This window comes from Alligator sinensis, unplaced genomic scaffold (genome assembly GCF_000455745.1).
Source record: "Alligator sinensis unplaced genomic scaffold, ASM45574v1 scaffold386_1, whole genome shotgun sequence".
Lineage (NCBI taxonomy): Eukaryota > Metazoa > Chordata > Crocodylia > Alligatoridae > Alligator > Alligator sinensis.
The window spans coordinates 1194424-1211418 of record NW_005841996.1 but is presented as its reverse complement, the minus strand read 5'-3'; the positions used below and the strand labels follow the sequence as shown (position 1 = coordinate 1211418).

At 42.6% G+C, this 16995-nt stretch overlaps 1 protein-coding gene across 1 annotated transcript in view; it reads left to right on the top strand.

Annotated features, from left to right (window-relative positions):
• Positions 1-16995, top strand: part of CTNNAL1 (catenin alpha like 1) — a 124120-nt gene that overhangs the window by 56250 nt on the left and 50875 nt on the right. Inside the window, exons 4-7 of the mRNA XM_025201482.1 lie at positions 4099-4218; positions 12433-12522; positions 12840-13010; positions 15410-15610. Coding sequence (XP_025057267.1) covers positions 4099-4218; positions 12433-12522; positions 12840-13010; positions 15410-15610 — 582 coding nt within the window. The remainder of the gene's footprint in view (positions 1-4098; positions 4219-12432; positions 12523-12839; positions 13011-15409; positions 15611-16995) is intronic.

Genomic DNA, 16995 nt, shown 5'->3' with positions numbered 1-16995 from the left:
CCGGCCTTTCTCCCTCCTCACCAAGCTAGTATGCCTATTGAGATGTTGCAGCTGAGGAATACAGTACCAAGTTGTCCTTTTAAGGATCTCCTGTTCACTCATCTTCCTTCTCTTCATCTCTACAGCTCTTTGTTCTGCTGTCTTAGCTCGTGTCTTTGGGCTTTAAATAGCAGCATTTGTAGCTGCAGGTGTTGACCTTAGAATGACAATAAATAGTGTGATATGGCTTGATGGTAACTGTTGAACTCCCCAAAATGTTTTTGAATTTTATCTTGAAAGCCTCTTCACACTTGTTGCAGCTCTCAAGATGGTAAGTATACTAAACCCTGAGGCTTCTGTTTGGGGACCCTGATCTGTTTGTAGCCCCCATCTGTTTTTAGCTACTGGGGCAACCTTTGGGATGCCAGTTTAGTCTGGGAAAAGTGCCTCTCTCCAGGGTGCCGTGGGAAATTCCCCTCCAGTTTGTGGGTGGTGGACTTCAAACTCAGGGGCATGGTCTCCTGTTCCATCCCCTCCCTGCAACTCTTCCCCAAAACACATACCCTGAACACTTGTTTCCAACAATCTCTTCCATTTTGCAAGTTTCCTTCATCCTCAATGAATGATACAATTCTTGTCCATGTCCAGGATGACAGATGGCATCAGTTATATGCAGTGTTCCATGGGCTCCCCGCTATCTCTGTCCTAGTGTTGCAGGAGATGGTCTCGCTTCATAATCTCACTACCTGGAAGGATTCAGTTTAGTATGAGGGCTCCTATGACAGATGGGGCTGGCCATTCGGTGTTAAACCAAGGCTGCATGACTTCTTGAGGTGCTGTGGCTACCTCTTTCTGCATGGTTGGATGACAAAGTTATGTGTTATAGAAGGTCTCCTGGAATGAAGTGGTTTTCAGGTCTACTTATGGCACCTGCTAGCCCCTGGCTCTGCTTCTTTGGAACTACTACAGCATCCCCTGCAAAGCCTCTTTCTTCTGACTCTGGGCCTCCCTGCTGTTTTACTTGAGCCATGTGCTCCTGCCTTAGAGAGGCCTGCTTTGAATTGCTGGCATCATAACCTGGTTGCCCTAGGGCCAGGTTCTGGAAGACTGATGTCACTGTCCCCAAAGCTCTGAGACCACTACCCTTCACCTACAAGCTGACCTGCTTGATCTACAGCTGACACTTTTTTGTCAGGACACTTGAGAGTATAACAATGAAAACTCAGTGACTGAACAGACTGACCTTCGGCTTCAGCCCAGCACTACAGAATCATGCTGCCATCTGACCCATTGCCACTTTCCCCTCTTAGAACAGGCTGTGGTTGCCAGGGAAATTGTTCCTGAGGGGGTGGATGAAATACAGAGGGAAGAATAACAACTGATCGTGATATATGTGGTGGCTGGTGTTTCTGGAAAGGGTAGAAAGTGCAGGAAACCTGAATGTTACACGAGGGAGGAGATCTGGACTCAGCACTGGAATTAGCAGATGCTTTGTTATTCATTCAGAGAATGTGCTTGGTGTGCACTTATCTTCCCTCACAAATACAGAAACTTTAGTCAGAAGTTCTTTGTGTTTTCATTCTTGATTTCATGGCTTATGATGTTTTGAAGGTTGTGTGGAAGAGATGGGAGTGTCCTTGGCCTGGTAAGGAAATGGGAGGGATTGGCTTTGGGTCAGAGTCATCACTGCAGTAATGTCAGGCATCTTTATGAGAGAAGCATGGGGAAGGGGCAGCGCAGGGATTGGATTGGAGAAGAGCCGAAATGGGCCGAGCAGGGAGGAGAATCAAGGGAAAGGCTGGGATATAGTGTGAGTGGATGCCTTGAGGGTAGAGGAAGAACAAGACAGAGATGGAGGGGGCATGAGTTTCCCATCTGTGCAAGCTTAAGTTTATTGGAGCAAGATTTGAAAGAGACCTTGGAGCAGAATTCAGGTACTAGTGTAGGATGGGTGAGCGGATGCTTCAGTATGTGCGACACTTGAAGTCAAGTTCCCTTGGTGTTGGTTCACAAAACAGATACCGTGGTGTGCGTCTTCATACCTAACTTTAAAAAGGCAGGGTCACATGCCAGGCAAAGTCGCATGCTGTGACCACTGGGCAGTGTAGTGGGGAGTGAGTTACAGAGGGGCAACCTTGAGGCCATGAGGGATAGAGAAGCAGAGCAGTATGGGATGCTGGCAGATGCACCAAACTCCATGTTACGTTCTCCTGAAGGGTATAAATGACCCATGCACAAATCAAGTGCTTCAAAGTTGTTCCTGTTTCATGCAGTGCCACTTTTGAAGCAGATCATGCTGATTTGTAGGGCAGTTTGTCTTCTCACTTTTTGGAGCCCTATAAAAGCAGGTAGGCTACTACAAATGTGTTATCTGTTCATACTATGTGTATTATTTTAATTTTCATTAAAAAATAAGTTGATGCAGAAAGTAGGAATCACAGAAAGATGTGACTTACTGTTGTTTTTTAATATTTCCACCAGTGCAGCATCTAACTTTTCTTGTACCCTTAATAAATCTAAAATGTTTTAGGGCAGGGGTTTTTAACCTTTTTTATAAGTGTACCCCCGGCAGCCCCCTTCTTGATAAGTATACCCCCAGGATGCAAGGTGGGGGTGGCCAGACGCGGAGCAGGGCCATGGTGAGTGGTGGAGCAGCAGCAACACAGTATCTGTCTGGCCCTGCTCCTGTGAGGCAGCGGCATGGGGTGGTGGTGCACCGCCCCTGTGTACCCCCTGGGACCTTTCAGAGGACTCCCCGGAATATGTATACCCCTGGTTGACAACCCCTGTTCTAGGGTCTCTCACTCTACATTATTTTTCCTCATGTAGTTTTAAGTTTGCTTGCAACTCCCTTTTCATTGACTTCAGTAACTAAATCCTGCCTAAGAATACTGTGGGAGAAATGGTGAAGAACATTTATGTAAATTAGGAGTCAGTTCATTTTTGTGTTGGTGTAGTGTCTTTCAGAATTGAAAACAGGAAAGTAGACTAAACACAGAGGGTACATACAGATATTTGGAGAAGTTAGTGAGGTTAGATCGCATTAAAAATGGCTACCCAGTTTAACTTAGTTTGCCCAGGTGTGGACCTTATACTTGGATCCCTAGTTAAGTGGATCTGTAAGTGAATTCTACAGAAGCTCAGGAAGTTTTAGATCAGTCTAAAAATGGCCAATCCAAACTAAGTTAACTGTACCTCAGAGGTAGTCTAATTGGTGAGACTGAATTAACTGAACTTCTGTACAGTTCCCATTCCAGCCCTGGGGTGGGAAAGCCCAGCCCCAGGACTTTGTTTTTCCTACCTGCATTTCTGGCATTGGGTTAGTTTTAGGCTCCCACCCCAAGATGGGCAACCCTCCCTCCAGACCAGCCAGCCCCTCCCCTGAGCCCACCAAGCCTACCATCCCACACAGTTTTACTGGCACTCGCCGGTGCTGGGAGCTGAGGAAGTAAGTCTGGATGGCAGAGAGGGGTGGCTGGGATTTGGGCAGAGGTGTTGTTTGGTGGGGGTAGGGGGTTGGAAAGCTAAAAATAGCCCTTGGTGCCACAGTGCGGGGAGAGAGCCCCCAAGCCCCCCACAGACCCTGTTATTTCCCCTGATACTGTGAAAACCCTCACAGACCCTGCCACTCCCCCTGATCCCCCTGATGTCCCCAAGCACCCCACTAGCCCCCCATCCTGACTTAACTTAGATCAGGTGATATTTTGAACTCACTCTAACCTCTCCAAATGTTTGTACTTACCCAGAGTCAGAATGCTCCCTAATTCTCCCCAGCTAGCTAGCCCATGAAGTGCACAAGCATTGGTCCCTAGATTCCCAGCTTCTGATTCCGCAGAACTGAACTTGGTTGTGAGATTGTATTTTTTTTCAAAACCTGTGAGGTGTTTGAAGTGAGCAAATGCTATATGTGGGTGTCTGCACTAATTTAGGTACAGTGCTTGCAATTTGAAAACCCATTTCATAGTGTTTATATATGTATACTGGATCTTCTAAGACTGTTTTGGTATTAGGACAAGTGTCTGTGAAACTTGAAAGGAAATGACTATTTTATCTCAGTGCTGCAGCTTTAGAGGTTACTGTTGATAACCATCATGATTAATTTCCTTCAATATTTTACAGGTTCTTGCAACAATGGAACAGCTAGAGAAAGTGAGTAGTTTCCAAGAGTTTGTGCAAATATTCAGTCAGTTTGGAAATGAAATGGTGGAGTTCGCTCATTTAACTGGAGACCGACAAAATGTAGGTATTTATAAAACGGTTCAAGGATTTTTGTATGTAATTTTAACTTCTGGCTTGATTTAGCAGTAGAGTTGGGTTGTTATAAAGCAATTGTAGATTAAAATAAAAGGGTGAACAGTTGGGCCCTTATCCTTTAGACATTTCTAAACCCCAGTTTCCTTTCTCTGCCTGAATGGAAAAGTGACCTTTCTAACTAAATTTTTAAAAATGTATTGGGGAGACCCTTGGTAAAGCATCCCTTCTGAGCACTCACCATGCACCTTGCTGCATTTGGGCTGGACTTATGCTTTAAGTTTCCTTAAGTCTCTAAACTACAGCTAACATCTCTGGCATATGGTTTTTGATAGAGATTTTCTTTGCCACACATCCACGGAAAGTGGAGCCTTACAGTTCAACTCCCTAGGGCTTGGGACGAGCGCTAAGCCCACCCTCTCCTCCTTCAATCCCTTATTTGCTTACATACACTTTTTTTTCCTTCCATCTCCAGTCTTGTGGGAACTCTGGTTTACCATTTACTTCTGTAACGTGTAATAGTTGAAGCAAACAACATGCACGCCTTGCAGTTTCTAACACAATTGCTCTTTAATTAGATCAATATATTGATCTAAATAAAACACCTGTACAAGTTTCCCTACCTTTGTATTCACCACTCCAGAATGTTTTTTTTTTGGATATAGGACAGATTGGGGTATCTATGTGTGCATTAATGTGCCTTTGCTACTGTGCATTAAGTTTAGTACCTCTAATATGAGGTACTAGATAAAGGTGTAGTAGCAAAGGCGAATGTTTGGTTTGTTTGGTTTTTTGCTTTTTTTTTGTGATGCTTAATGCACAGCAGACTAATTCTACTGCATGTTAGTGCATTAGCATGGTTTTTGCCATGACGTGCTAATGCACAGTAGAACAGTCCACTGTGCATTAAGGTATCTTGTGTAGATGCGCCTATTGTATCTTTTAAAGAGTCTAGGAATCATTGCTTTCCCCCCTTTCCCTCTGCATGCATCTTTTTCCTCTGGACCATAGTCTGCTTTCATTCCTGCAGACAGATTTCTGTGTCTGGTATTTTCTTCCTTTTTTTCTCTCACATAGCTGGGTAAATAACTGCCCAGTTATACTGTCCAGTCCCCTTCTGTGTAGCGTTCTCTTGAGTGAGTAGTGGATCAGAACCTCCCACCAGGTGATCTCTTGTTTACAGGTTGGTGCTGCCCTGGGAATATATGATCATTAGTTTTACAGCCCTCTGTTATGAGCTTGGTATCACTACCCTTTGGAACTTGGGTCCAAAATAGACATGGAAAGGTGGCAGATGACCCATATGAAGTTTGCAAACTGATGCATATGCATATCCAAATAACCAACTTCAAGAAGACTTCTAAAGGTTCACATCAACATTACTCACATCACATATGGATGGGGTGAAGGAGTTGGTGGTGCAGTGGCACCCTGCTTTGATTCCTGCTCTACTCAAAGTTTAAAACAAACTGCTTACAGATACAGCTGCATTTCTCTTCAGGTGGGCTGAGGGAGTCAGTTGACTTCGTGGCTCATTAGGATCTACCTGAATTTTTGCTCTTCACACTATAGGTGTTAGCAGCTCTTCCATTAATTGGGCCTTCCTTTATTTTACAATTTCTTACCCCCTGTGGCATCTAATAAAGGTGTGCAGATACCTAGGTACCTGTACTGGGTGACTTTGTTCCTGTGGGATTTAAACCCACAACAAATTGGAGACAAGGAAGGGAGGGGCAGGTTTTAAGGCAGGCATAGTTATTCAGTGACTGTGGCACAGCAGTCAGAGGCAAGAAGGAGCTACAAAAGTAAGACAGGTAAAATACTGAAGTGACCCTTTCCTGGGTTATTTGCAGCATATGGTGGAGGCTGTGGGAGGCTCAACCAGTGGCACAACCAGATTGAGCCTCCCAACCTGTCAGTCTGGCATGGGCAAGCCCAGAGGTGGTTCTGTATATTGAGGGTGGATGGCAGCGAAGATCAGCTATGGATATGCTGAGAGGATAGGGATGCGGTGGGGAGGAGGGAAGCAGGGGAAAGACCACCTTCCCCTTGATTGGGACTGTGAGGAGCAGGGGGAACTGTTTGGGAGGGGTTCTGAGTGAAAGGGGCTCCTGGGGGGTTTTGTGGGGTTTGGGGGCCTATGGAGTAGAGAGTCTGAGGAATTATGGGGGTAGAGGCATGTGAGGGATGGTTGAGGTTTGAGGGTGAGAGGTATGGTGAGGGCTGTGGGGCTGAAATGAGATAGAGGGGTGGGGAGCAAGATGGATTATGAGTGAAGGTGGGGTCTAGGGAGTGTAAAGGATTGTAGTGGGGTTTGGGTGCTCAGAGGGGTAAGGGGAATAGTGTGGGGTCAGACACTGGGGCATGATGGAAATGAATCTGTGCAGAGTGCAGTGGATTCTTGAAGGCGGTAAAATGGTCACTTGTAGTTTGGACTGCAGCATGCAACTCTGTAGTAGGTTTTTATCTGGGGTAAACATCATCCTAGGTGTTTGTTTGCATGATGTTTAATTACACTCAAAGTGTGCCCAAAACTCTGCCTGTCCAGATTTTCTAAGGTTAAGGCAACTGGGTCAGAGATGGGCCCTGTTTCCTTTAATAGCCTACAGAGATGTGATCTTTTTTTTTTCCTTCCTCTAATATTTTTTTTATAATCAGAATGGATAGTCAGTGGCTAAAGGAAGAAACTGCAATTTGAAGCTTTAAATTTCTCAATAGTAAGAAAGTAATTACATGATGAGATTTTTTACAAAATGGAAATAATGGCTTCTTTTGTATGCATAAAATGCTTGATGATTTTACAGTATCCAAATGGAAAATGGTATTGACAGGAATAATGTTAAGTAGCATTTGTCTCTTCTAAATATGGAGTCCTTCTAGGATTTTCTTTTTACCACTGGATGAACAGAGAAGAGTGCCTATCAGAATGCAGAATGTTCAGATCCCATTTCTGAAAATACCACTTATTTTTCTTGAATTTGCCATCAATAGAGACTGTGTGCAAGTTTAGGAGCACAAGGGCTGAAAGAGGCCTCCTAGGCCTTCAAGTACAGTTCCCTGCATTAGCAGGCAATTGCTAACTGAAGAAATCCCCAGAATTACCACTTCAGACCTTCCCACTCAGCTATAAGGAACAGTATGTGAAATGTCAAGAACACCCTATAACTGGGGGGGGGGGGGGGTTGTTGTCAACATTTTTGGCAGGTGTGTCACTCCAATCCCTTGCCCCTGCCCAATCTACTACTCTACTTTCTGTTTCCTGCCTTGTGTGCCTAAACCAATCTGCTGCTCTAATTTCTGCTTCCTGCCCCATCTGCCACTCATGCATGCACCCACTGCCAATCTAACTTAGAGGAAAAATTCCTGAACCTCTAGATTGAAGTACCAGCAGGAGCATCAGTGCACCCCAGTCAAAAATTTTAGCCTAAACTGTGGCCTATGTCCCAGTGTTTTACAGGAAGGAAAAAAGAAACTCCACAAGCCAGTAGTATTCATAAGGGCCTTTCTGGCCCCAGCTGGTGATAAGTAAAAGTCCTGAAACATGAGCTTATCAGATCTCTTCTATACAATGAGAGCACCAAGCTGGGTACTACAAATATGACTTTACACCATACACATCAGAACTCCTTGTCCAGGGGCGGATCCAAGGGGAGTGTCACACTCCCCCTTTGATTCTTGCTCCACACACAGTTTAAAACCAACTGTCTGGAGGGAGCATTGGCATTTTTTTTTAAATTCATGTAGGAGTGAGGGAATCAATTAACTCCATGGCTCATTGTAATCTACTTGATTCTGTCTAAACTCTTAATTCCATTGGTGTTAACAACCCTCTCCTTCTAAGTGGTTGGTAATGGGTCCAGTAATCAAGCTATCCTTTCTTCTGCAGTTCTGCTGACTGTTAGCTGCTCCTGGTAATGTAACTCCCATTTCATAGCCTGGCAGACTGTTTTAACTCTAGCTAGAAACATAGACTCTGGTGTGAACATCAGTTTGGGTGTAGAAATAACTTTCAGTGAAGTATTGGATGCATGGTCAAGATGCTCAAGAAGGCTAGATTTTGTTTTATGTTCTGAGGAAGAGATGTACATTTAATTGTAATGACTACAGGACTAAGAAAACAACATCTTTTGGTTATTTTTTTTACCTAGTTTGTTGTGCGTTTATACATAATATAGCAAATGTAATGCACATTCCAATAAAGGTTTTCTTTTTCGCTTCCGTCTTAAACGAAATACTATAGTCCTAAGCCTTTAGCTTATTAGTAACGCTTCTAGTTTATTTTTTAATGGGAGAAAAATATGTTGTTTTACATGTGATGAAGTACCACAGTGTCTGTGGCCCCCTGTTCAAAATGCTGGATTTGCCCGTGTCCTTGTCCAGTCGTAAATCTCCCTTTTTTTTTTTTTTTTTAAAGTATAATATTTTGATTTTAAATTTAGAAGCCTGTGAAGTGAAATATAATGTGACCAAGTTAAAGACAGTTTTTAGTGCAAACAGTGCTTTTGGTTTATACGTATTTTTCTGAGAGTTGTTGATAACTCTGAACTGGAATTTTTGGTCATTTCAAATTAAATGCTTTGGCTTTGCCCTGTAGCTTGAGTTCTTCAGGGAAGAAGAATTGCTTTCTAAAAATTTAAAGGGGATATGGTTCTATGGCATCATCTTTTCTCCCCCTCGGCTCTAGGTTCATTGGGAGTTGAGAATTCTCTCCCATTCTTTTTTTACGTGTGGTCCTGTAAACTCGGCTAAAAGTTCTCATTCTTCTTTGGAAAAAAACAAACATACAGAATTCATACCAAATGTGAGAGGCTTATTGCTAAGCTACTTCCAGGTTGTCCATTCTTACAGCTATTGTGCATAGTGTTACTCTTTATATCTTTGCTAAATGCAACTCTACTTTTGAGTTCCTATTCTGCTAATCATATCTTAAGTCATGGATTGTAATTTTCACTGAGAAAGTGATTTATATTCTCCAAAATATATGTGAATAGATTATTTTTGTTGTTGTTGTTTAACTTTGATCACTGTGCAAGTAATCCTTGAATGAATCTGCAGTGTTGTGTGTCTATGAATAATAGGAGAATCCATCTGTCATGACTGTATATTTTGGTGTTTGGAGCAGTAGTCAGTGAAATTATTTCCCCTACATGGGTGGCTGGCATGTAGTAGCTGGTTCCCTTGGCAGGAGTCACACCAGGGATTCTCCACTGTGTCCCCTAATTTTCTAACATGCTTTCTTTTGCGCTGATGCTGCCCCTGCTTCATGTGATCCTATACCAAAGACAGGAGCTCTTTAGGGCAGCTGAAGACAGCCCTTCCCTATATGCTCTCCAGTTGCTGGAGAAGATGGTCCAGCCCAAATTTCCAGGAGCCACCTGTGCACTTTGGGAAAGAAGAAGGTTCCCTTTCAATGAGAAGTGCTCTGCTTGACAAAGTCTGCAGAGAAAACTTCATTACCTGTTGTCAAATGATTGGAAGCTGATGAAGAATGTCATAGACTTCTTTGCCTGTGAAGTGCAGTGAAACAACTGCAATGACAGCAAGCAACACAGGATTTACAGGCTGTGGGCATCCCGCCAATAACTGCTACAAGCTTCTTGAGGTTGTGGGATATCACCCCAGCAAAACCTCCCCTGGAAACAGCAAGTTCCACAAATCAGGCGGCCAAACTGGTCCTACCCACCAGCTTGGACCCTATGTCCCAGACTCCAGGCAGTGCAAGGGGAACCCTGGTAGCCTGCCGACTGCTGGTGGGCACACTGATAGTGGCTTGAGCTACAGCCAAGAATCTATATCCAGGACCTTTCAAAACCTTTTTGACTTGTAAAAAAATCTCTGCAATGACTGCCCTCTGGGCTTTTGTTTTGTGCTCTGAAACATGTAGATCACTCAATTTCCTCCCTCCCCCCCCATTCACTTTCTTCCTTGTTACCAGTAACACCTCAAAAAGTGACTTCCTGATGTAGCATGGACTGGACTCTTTGTCACCAGTTGTCCTTTCCAATCCCACTTTTCTAAAGATTAAAAGACAGTTGGCAACTGAACTCTGATCAAGTGTGGAGGACTTCATTTTGTCTCCTTCCTCTTGTGATGTACTTTTAATGTTTAAGGGGATGCACTTTCTTTCGTCTCTCCAGCCAGATACCCTAACTTCTTCCCTTGTTCAGAACTTTTTCTTTGAGATCAATAACGGACAGACTCTTCCTGGGGAGTTCCTGACACATTTCTCCTTTTTTCTGCAAGATGGATTGATTTCTAGTTGTGAGCCTACTAAAATAGTCATGGCACACTCATCTGCTTATTGCTAAGCACCATGTTCTTTTTTAAAAAGCAATCATAGCATCCTTAAGTAGATTTTTTTTAATTGTTTTTGCAGTAGGATAATTTTTTTTTCAAAATAAACCTGGATAGAGAAAGCAAGTACTAGGTTTGTTTTGTATATTTGCTTCTTTATGAAGTACAGGAAACCCTCACCATTCGCAGTGTGAACATTCGAACGCATGCTCTCTCTTTCTGCACGCTCTCGCCATGCTCTCCTCCCCCGCGCCGGCGTCTGTGGGAGCTCCATGCTTGCCACCACTGCGCTCCTGACGTATTCACAGATTTTGCCATTCGCGGGGATCTCTGGAATGTATCCCCTGCAAATGGCGAGGGTCTCCTATATAAGAACATCCTGAATCTGCTTTCTTGTCCCCAATAGTTTTTTGCTTGTTGTGAGGTTTTTGCTTCATTTCCACATTAGAAATGTCAAATCTTGTGTACCTGTTTAGGTGGGAGTGTTGGATGAGGCCTAATATTGCTAATCAGTGGCCTAATTAGGAGCAAGGAAAGGGGCAGGAAAGAGTTAAAACTGACACCTTCATTGCTAAAATCTCCAGCTTCAACAGGCAGTGGACGTATAGGAAAAAAAACAGATTAATGGTTGGTTAAGTTTGAACAGGGTTTATTGAATTAAGGATGGGTAGAACAGTGGAAAAATACAAGGAAGAACAAACAAGGATAGCGTAAGGACAAACTAACAATATATTTACAAGATCAGTCTTAATTAACTGGTGATCAAAAGTCTGGAACTGCTGGGGTACATGGCCCATGCAGTTGGTGTGGTGAGCAAGGCGAGCAGTGGCACTGTTAGAGTGGTCCTCTTGTCTCTGGGCTGAGATGACAGGTGGGCAAGAACCAGAACGTCAGCCCAGACACAACACTGCATACACTGACAGACAATTTTCTTCCTCTTTTGCACTCACTTGTGTGCTTGATCGCTAGCTCTTCCACAATCCCTCTCTACCCAGCTGTCATAAGTGACAAACACTGGATACAAACAAGCTACACAGAGGCTCTCTCCTTTTCTCACTCACAGATCCAGCCACAGATGGGAAACAGATTCTTAATAGACACCCACACGAACAGGTACAGGCACACCACACAGACCCACACACCAATTCCAAGCCCATGCTGCGGGACAGGGCATACACCACTCATCTCCACCACTGGCTGCCTTGTTTCTGCATTATAAGAAAACCTCAGACAACTTGATTTCATCAACTCATTGACGCCCTCCAATCACGCCAGGGTGGTCACAGCTCTTGTCCATTTGTTCTCTACTGCCAGCAGGACCTGTCAATCACTCAAGTTGCAACATTCACCTCACCTATCATGAATCATCTTTGATCCTGTTAGCAACAGTTACCCGTCAGCTCCCAGTTACCTGCCAGTCATTCTACTCTTCCTGCCAATACTGGAGTAGCAACTGCACATGTTTTTAAGACTTAAGCAGGCAAGAGGTCAAAAGTTATGGGTTTCTAGGCCCTTCTCCATTGAACTCAATTGAACAGATCAAAACCTGGGGGGTAAAGAAGAACACTTTGGAATGAGTGAATTAAGAGAGTGGGAGCTTTCTGAGTACATAATTGGAAGACCAACGACATTAATGGTATAAAGAGTGAGCCCTCTTTGCCCAGGATGGATGTTGTCAGTAATACATTAATTAATTAAGCAAATACATGCATATTTTAAAAGGATCTCTAATTCTTCTGAGTAAATTGCTCCAAGAAGTTCTCTGATAAGATTGATCTTTCAGAATGTAGACATAAAGAAGCCAAAAAAGCAAGATATTTTTCCCTGTGCCAGTCCTTTTCTTTTTTTGTCAGTGGTTAAAATTTCAGCTGCTGTCCTGAGAACATTCAGTGCTTTCATTTTCTTTAGGATTTGAAGGATGAAAAGAAAAAGGCCAGAATGGCAGCATCTAGGGCTGTTCTTGAGAAATGTACCATGATGCTGCTTACTGCTTCAAAGGTAAGTATTTTGTTTCTCTCTCCTTTTTTTTCTTTACGTCTGATAAAGAATAAATTGTGGTAGTTGCCAAGATAAGTAACCCTTTTCCCTAGCTACATTTGTAAAGCTTGCAGGAAAAGATATTTGAACATAAAATGAAGCTATGGAGAGTCTCTTTCCGAAGTAATGCTAAAAAAAAGTATGAAAAGTATTAGTAGGTTAATTGAAAGAATTTGAAAATGTTTACCATTTTGCGTAAGAGTGGGTGTAGCAATCAGTGCTTGCTTCATTATACTTCACATACACACTTTTGGATAATGTTAAATTTGCTTTTAAAGACATGTCTGAGACATCCTGACTGTGAATCTGCTCGTGTAAACAAAGAAGGAGTATTTCATCGAATGAGACTAGCTTTGGAGCAAGTAATAGAGATCGTAACCGACTCTAGACCCAATGGAGAGAATGACATGGCCCCTCTCAGTATATACACTGGCATCAAAGAATTCAAGGTAAGGTTAAAGACAGTACCGTATAAGCCACCCATGGGTGAGAAAAGCAGCCATTTAAATTCTGAAATGGCACTAGCTATTTGCCAAATCCCATTTATTTTACTATTGAAGGCACAACTTGGGCCAATTTTTAGCATGCCTGATAAATTATGGGGGAAACCCACCTGCTACTTCCCTTTTTGTAGCTCATGAAGCCTGTTATATTATAACTCTTGGAGGAATAATGCAATGGGCATTACTCAGGCTTTGCCTCTAACAGCAGCTCTGAAATTGCATCCTAGTGAGTTTCTGGACTGCTAATACTACAGTAATAATAGTGGTCAAGATGGGGAAGAAGGATTAGCTGCCTACCCCACATGTTTGGCAGTCAAAAAATGCTCCAAAGATCCAATCTGTGTGACTTAGACTGCATTTTCTATAGCTTGGAAGAATTATTCCACTACAACTCAAATATAAAAAATAAATGTGTACAACACATTTCTAGTCAGCTCATTGAACAGAAGAATTTTGCTAACAATAGGTTTTGTACAAGGCTTCCAGAAAGTGAAGACAGTTTGACAAAAGGGGGCTATAATTAGCTTGCTGCAACTAAAGTACATCTGCTTAATATTGCAACATCATCCAAGGCTGTAGATCAAAATGTATTCTGATCTATTTGCTTCATTGAAACCATTTTAAATCTCCCAATTTTAAATACCGTTAGGCTGCCCAAAAATCATGCCTCAGCCAAAGTTTTCTTAAAATGACTGTCATTAGAAGAAGCCAAGAACACTCCTGGATCATAATTAGTAATTACACTTTTTTTTAATATATTAAAAACATGTGGAAAGCATCATCTTTCTCCTGACATGGTTGAAAAGAGAAACTATCATTTGAAGAAACTGCTCTGTGTTGAGCCTTCTGTTTAATCATTTAATCTTGCCCTGCTGTAAGTGCTGCCAATTGTCACATCCCATTGGGAATAGTTTCTAATTATGTAGGTGGCTTAGTCGAGCAATTCCCAGTCTGCTCTGCCATAGCTTATTCCCCAGGATGGCAGTTGGAGGGGGTTTCTTCTAGCTCTCTGCAATTCTAACTTGGGTCCCTAATTTTCTTGTCTCCTTTCCTTTTATGCCCTAACAGGTATTTGATCAAACTAGACTTTCTATGATAAACTGTCCCAAAATGTGACTTAATTACATGTAAACGTGACAGTTATATGTAAACATTTAAAATACTTCTGCAAGTAACAATACCAAATGCAGAAAGGTGTAGAAAATAAATCATACATCACAAATTGCTTTTAGCAACAATGAATTAGTCACAGTCAATCTTATAACTGTCCTCACTGATGTCAACAATATTAAAAAAAAAAAAAAAAATTAACATTGAAATGTACCATTTCTACTCAAATCTAAAATGACCTTGAATTAAAAATGAGCCCCCAATAATTAGATTCTATACATGGAAAATGTTATAAGTTTGTTATAATTTTCCATGTATAGAATTTAATTATTGGAGAGTCATCTTTAATTCCTTCCTTCCACTGCTGCAGGGGGGTGGCAGGTGGTATGAGGAAGTCAAGCAGTGTAGCCCCTTCTTGTGTACCCCCCCCCCCCCCCCCGGGGCCCCCCCCCCCCCCCCCCCCCCCTTTCCCCCCCCCCCCCCCCCCCCTGGTCCCTCACCTTCCCCCAGCCTCTGTTCCCTGCTTTTCTTCCCTAGCCTTTGCTCCACACCAGGAGGCTCTGTCCCTGTTTTAGCCTACACTGAGCATGGCCCCAGCCAAGCCCCCCCATAGCAATTATGTGGGCTGTGCACTGCTGTTATAGGGCTAGGCTGGGGCCATATTCAGTGTCTCAGGCTACAGGTTGTATTGAGGCTGCAGGTTGCATTGAGCCTGCTGGTGCAGACCAAGGGCAAGAGGGGTAGGGGGAGATGGGCAAGCAGAGGAACAAAGGCTGCTTGGGGAGGGGGAGATTGGAAGAAGCAGCTGCACGGGGGAGATGATGCAGTGCAGAGGTGTCTGGGAGAGCTGGAGAAGCAGACAGCAGCTGCAATTATGACTCCAATCCTAGGTAGGAGCTGGAGTCCCACAACAGCCACCTTCCCCCCTACCACCTTTGTACTTGATTCTGAGGGGCTTTTTCCCCCCCGTGTTAAATGTGAAAGTCTTCATCTTGCAGTCAGGTAAATACGGTACTTAATTTGGGTGTTTTGTTTCAGTGGTCAAAGACGGACTATGTTGCTGGTGGCATTGGGTAAAGTAGCAAAATGGGGAATAAGTTAAATAATTTCTCGTTAGCAGAAAATACTAACAGTACTTTAAAAAAGCTGAAAAGTGAAAGCAGGTGCAAAGTGATGCATCTCCTTTCTGTGTTTATGTGAATGATTAATAGGAAACTGACATTTTTTCTTTTCAGAATAAGGTGGAAGGTCTACGGGAGAATCTTTATTTTCCCTCTAAGGAGAATCTTTCAACAATGTTGGAACTCATCCTGGAACACACAGAGGATTTTACTGATTCTGCCTATACCAGCCATGAGCACAGAGAACGCATTTTGGAGCTGTCCAAGCAATCTAAAATGGAACTAGAGCATCTGGTTTCAGTGTGGATGCAAGCTGTAAGAGTTTTTTAGCAAAGTAAATCTTTTCATCTATACTTTGGAAAACAAGGCATATTTTTACCTAGTAGTTTTTGAGGGTGAAGGTTTTTAACATTAGAAATGTACATGTTATATCAAAAGAGCAGCTCAGTAGAGGTCTTCTTCTCTAGCTTCCTCCCTTCCCCCTGACTCTTGTTATGCTCTTGATGTGCTTGTTTTTCATAAATTTTCCTCCCACTTTTATCCCAGCTTCATAATGTTCTGAATGCTGATCACTGATAGTTGTGTATTAATTTAGATGGAATAAATGGGCGCAGAGAATCAGATGTCAACATGACCTTGTCATTGCACAAATGGGTTTCAAGTATAGGTAATTCAACTTACTTGATCCCATGGCAATAACCAGTGTTTAAATTATTTTAGTCTTTTATTAAAGATGAGAAATGAAGGAATAATATTGAAATAAGACTGAAAAATTGATATATTAAGACTTTTTCATTGTAACAGTATTGTCTTCCCGTTTAGCTGTAAAAAGCATTTACAGAGGAAAACCACAGCCTTGTAGATGGTATTAGGATGGTAATAACTATGAAACTGTTGTTATTAACACAGCCTTAGCAACTCTGTGAGATGGCAAGCTTGTACTGGCATCAGGCTGCTCCAGGCATTACTTTCTGCCTGCCATTTGGGTCATAGGCTTATAGCAGAATTGCAAAAGAAATTGTCCTGAAAGATATTTGAGAGACAGGAAAGAAGAAAAAAGGTAGGGAAGGAAAAGAATATATGAAGAAAATAACAGCAGGAAACCAAATATCATGTTCTAAGTCAGGGGTTTGGGTTGTGGCCGTGTTGGTCTAAGGACATAGGCAGACAAGGTTCCTTGGGTGAATTTGATATCTTTTATTAGACCAACCCAAATGGTTGGAGAATAGTTATTAAGCAAGCTTTCGGGTTCAAAAACCCTTCGTCAGGCTAAGGAAGTTTCAGCAGTTTTCAGCTGCTAAAACTTCCTTAGCCTGACAAAGGGTTTTTGAACCCAAAAGCTTGCTTAATAACTATTCTCCAACCATTTGGGTTGGTCTAATAAAAGATATCAGATTCATCCAAGGAACCTTGTCTGCCTGTGTTCTAAGTCAGTGATTCTCAGCCAGGGTATCTCTCTTGGGCATGTTAAGTGGGCGCAAGTGGTGCCTTTTTTGTAAGAGGTAGTCTCTGGCTTGCTCTGGAAACTGTATAGGCACTCCTCGATTTTCAGATGCTGCTGTGCATCTTGGCCATAGTATCTTTTCTCATACATGGAGAACCTTTGAATGTGGGACTAGCCATCAGAATAACCCTTACCATAACTATCACAAATGTAACTGATAAGATAAATGTATTAGTTTTGTTCTGGCCTTTTCTAA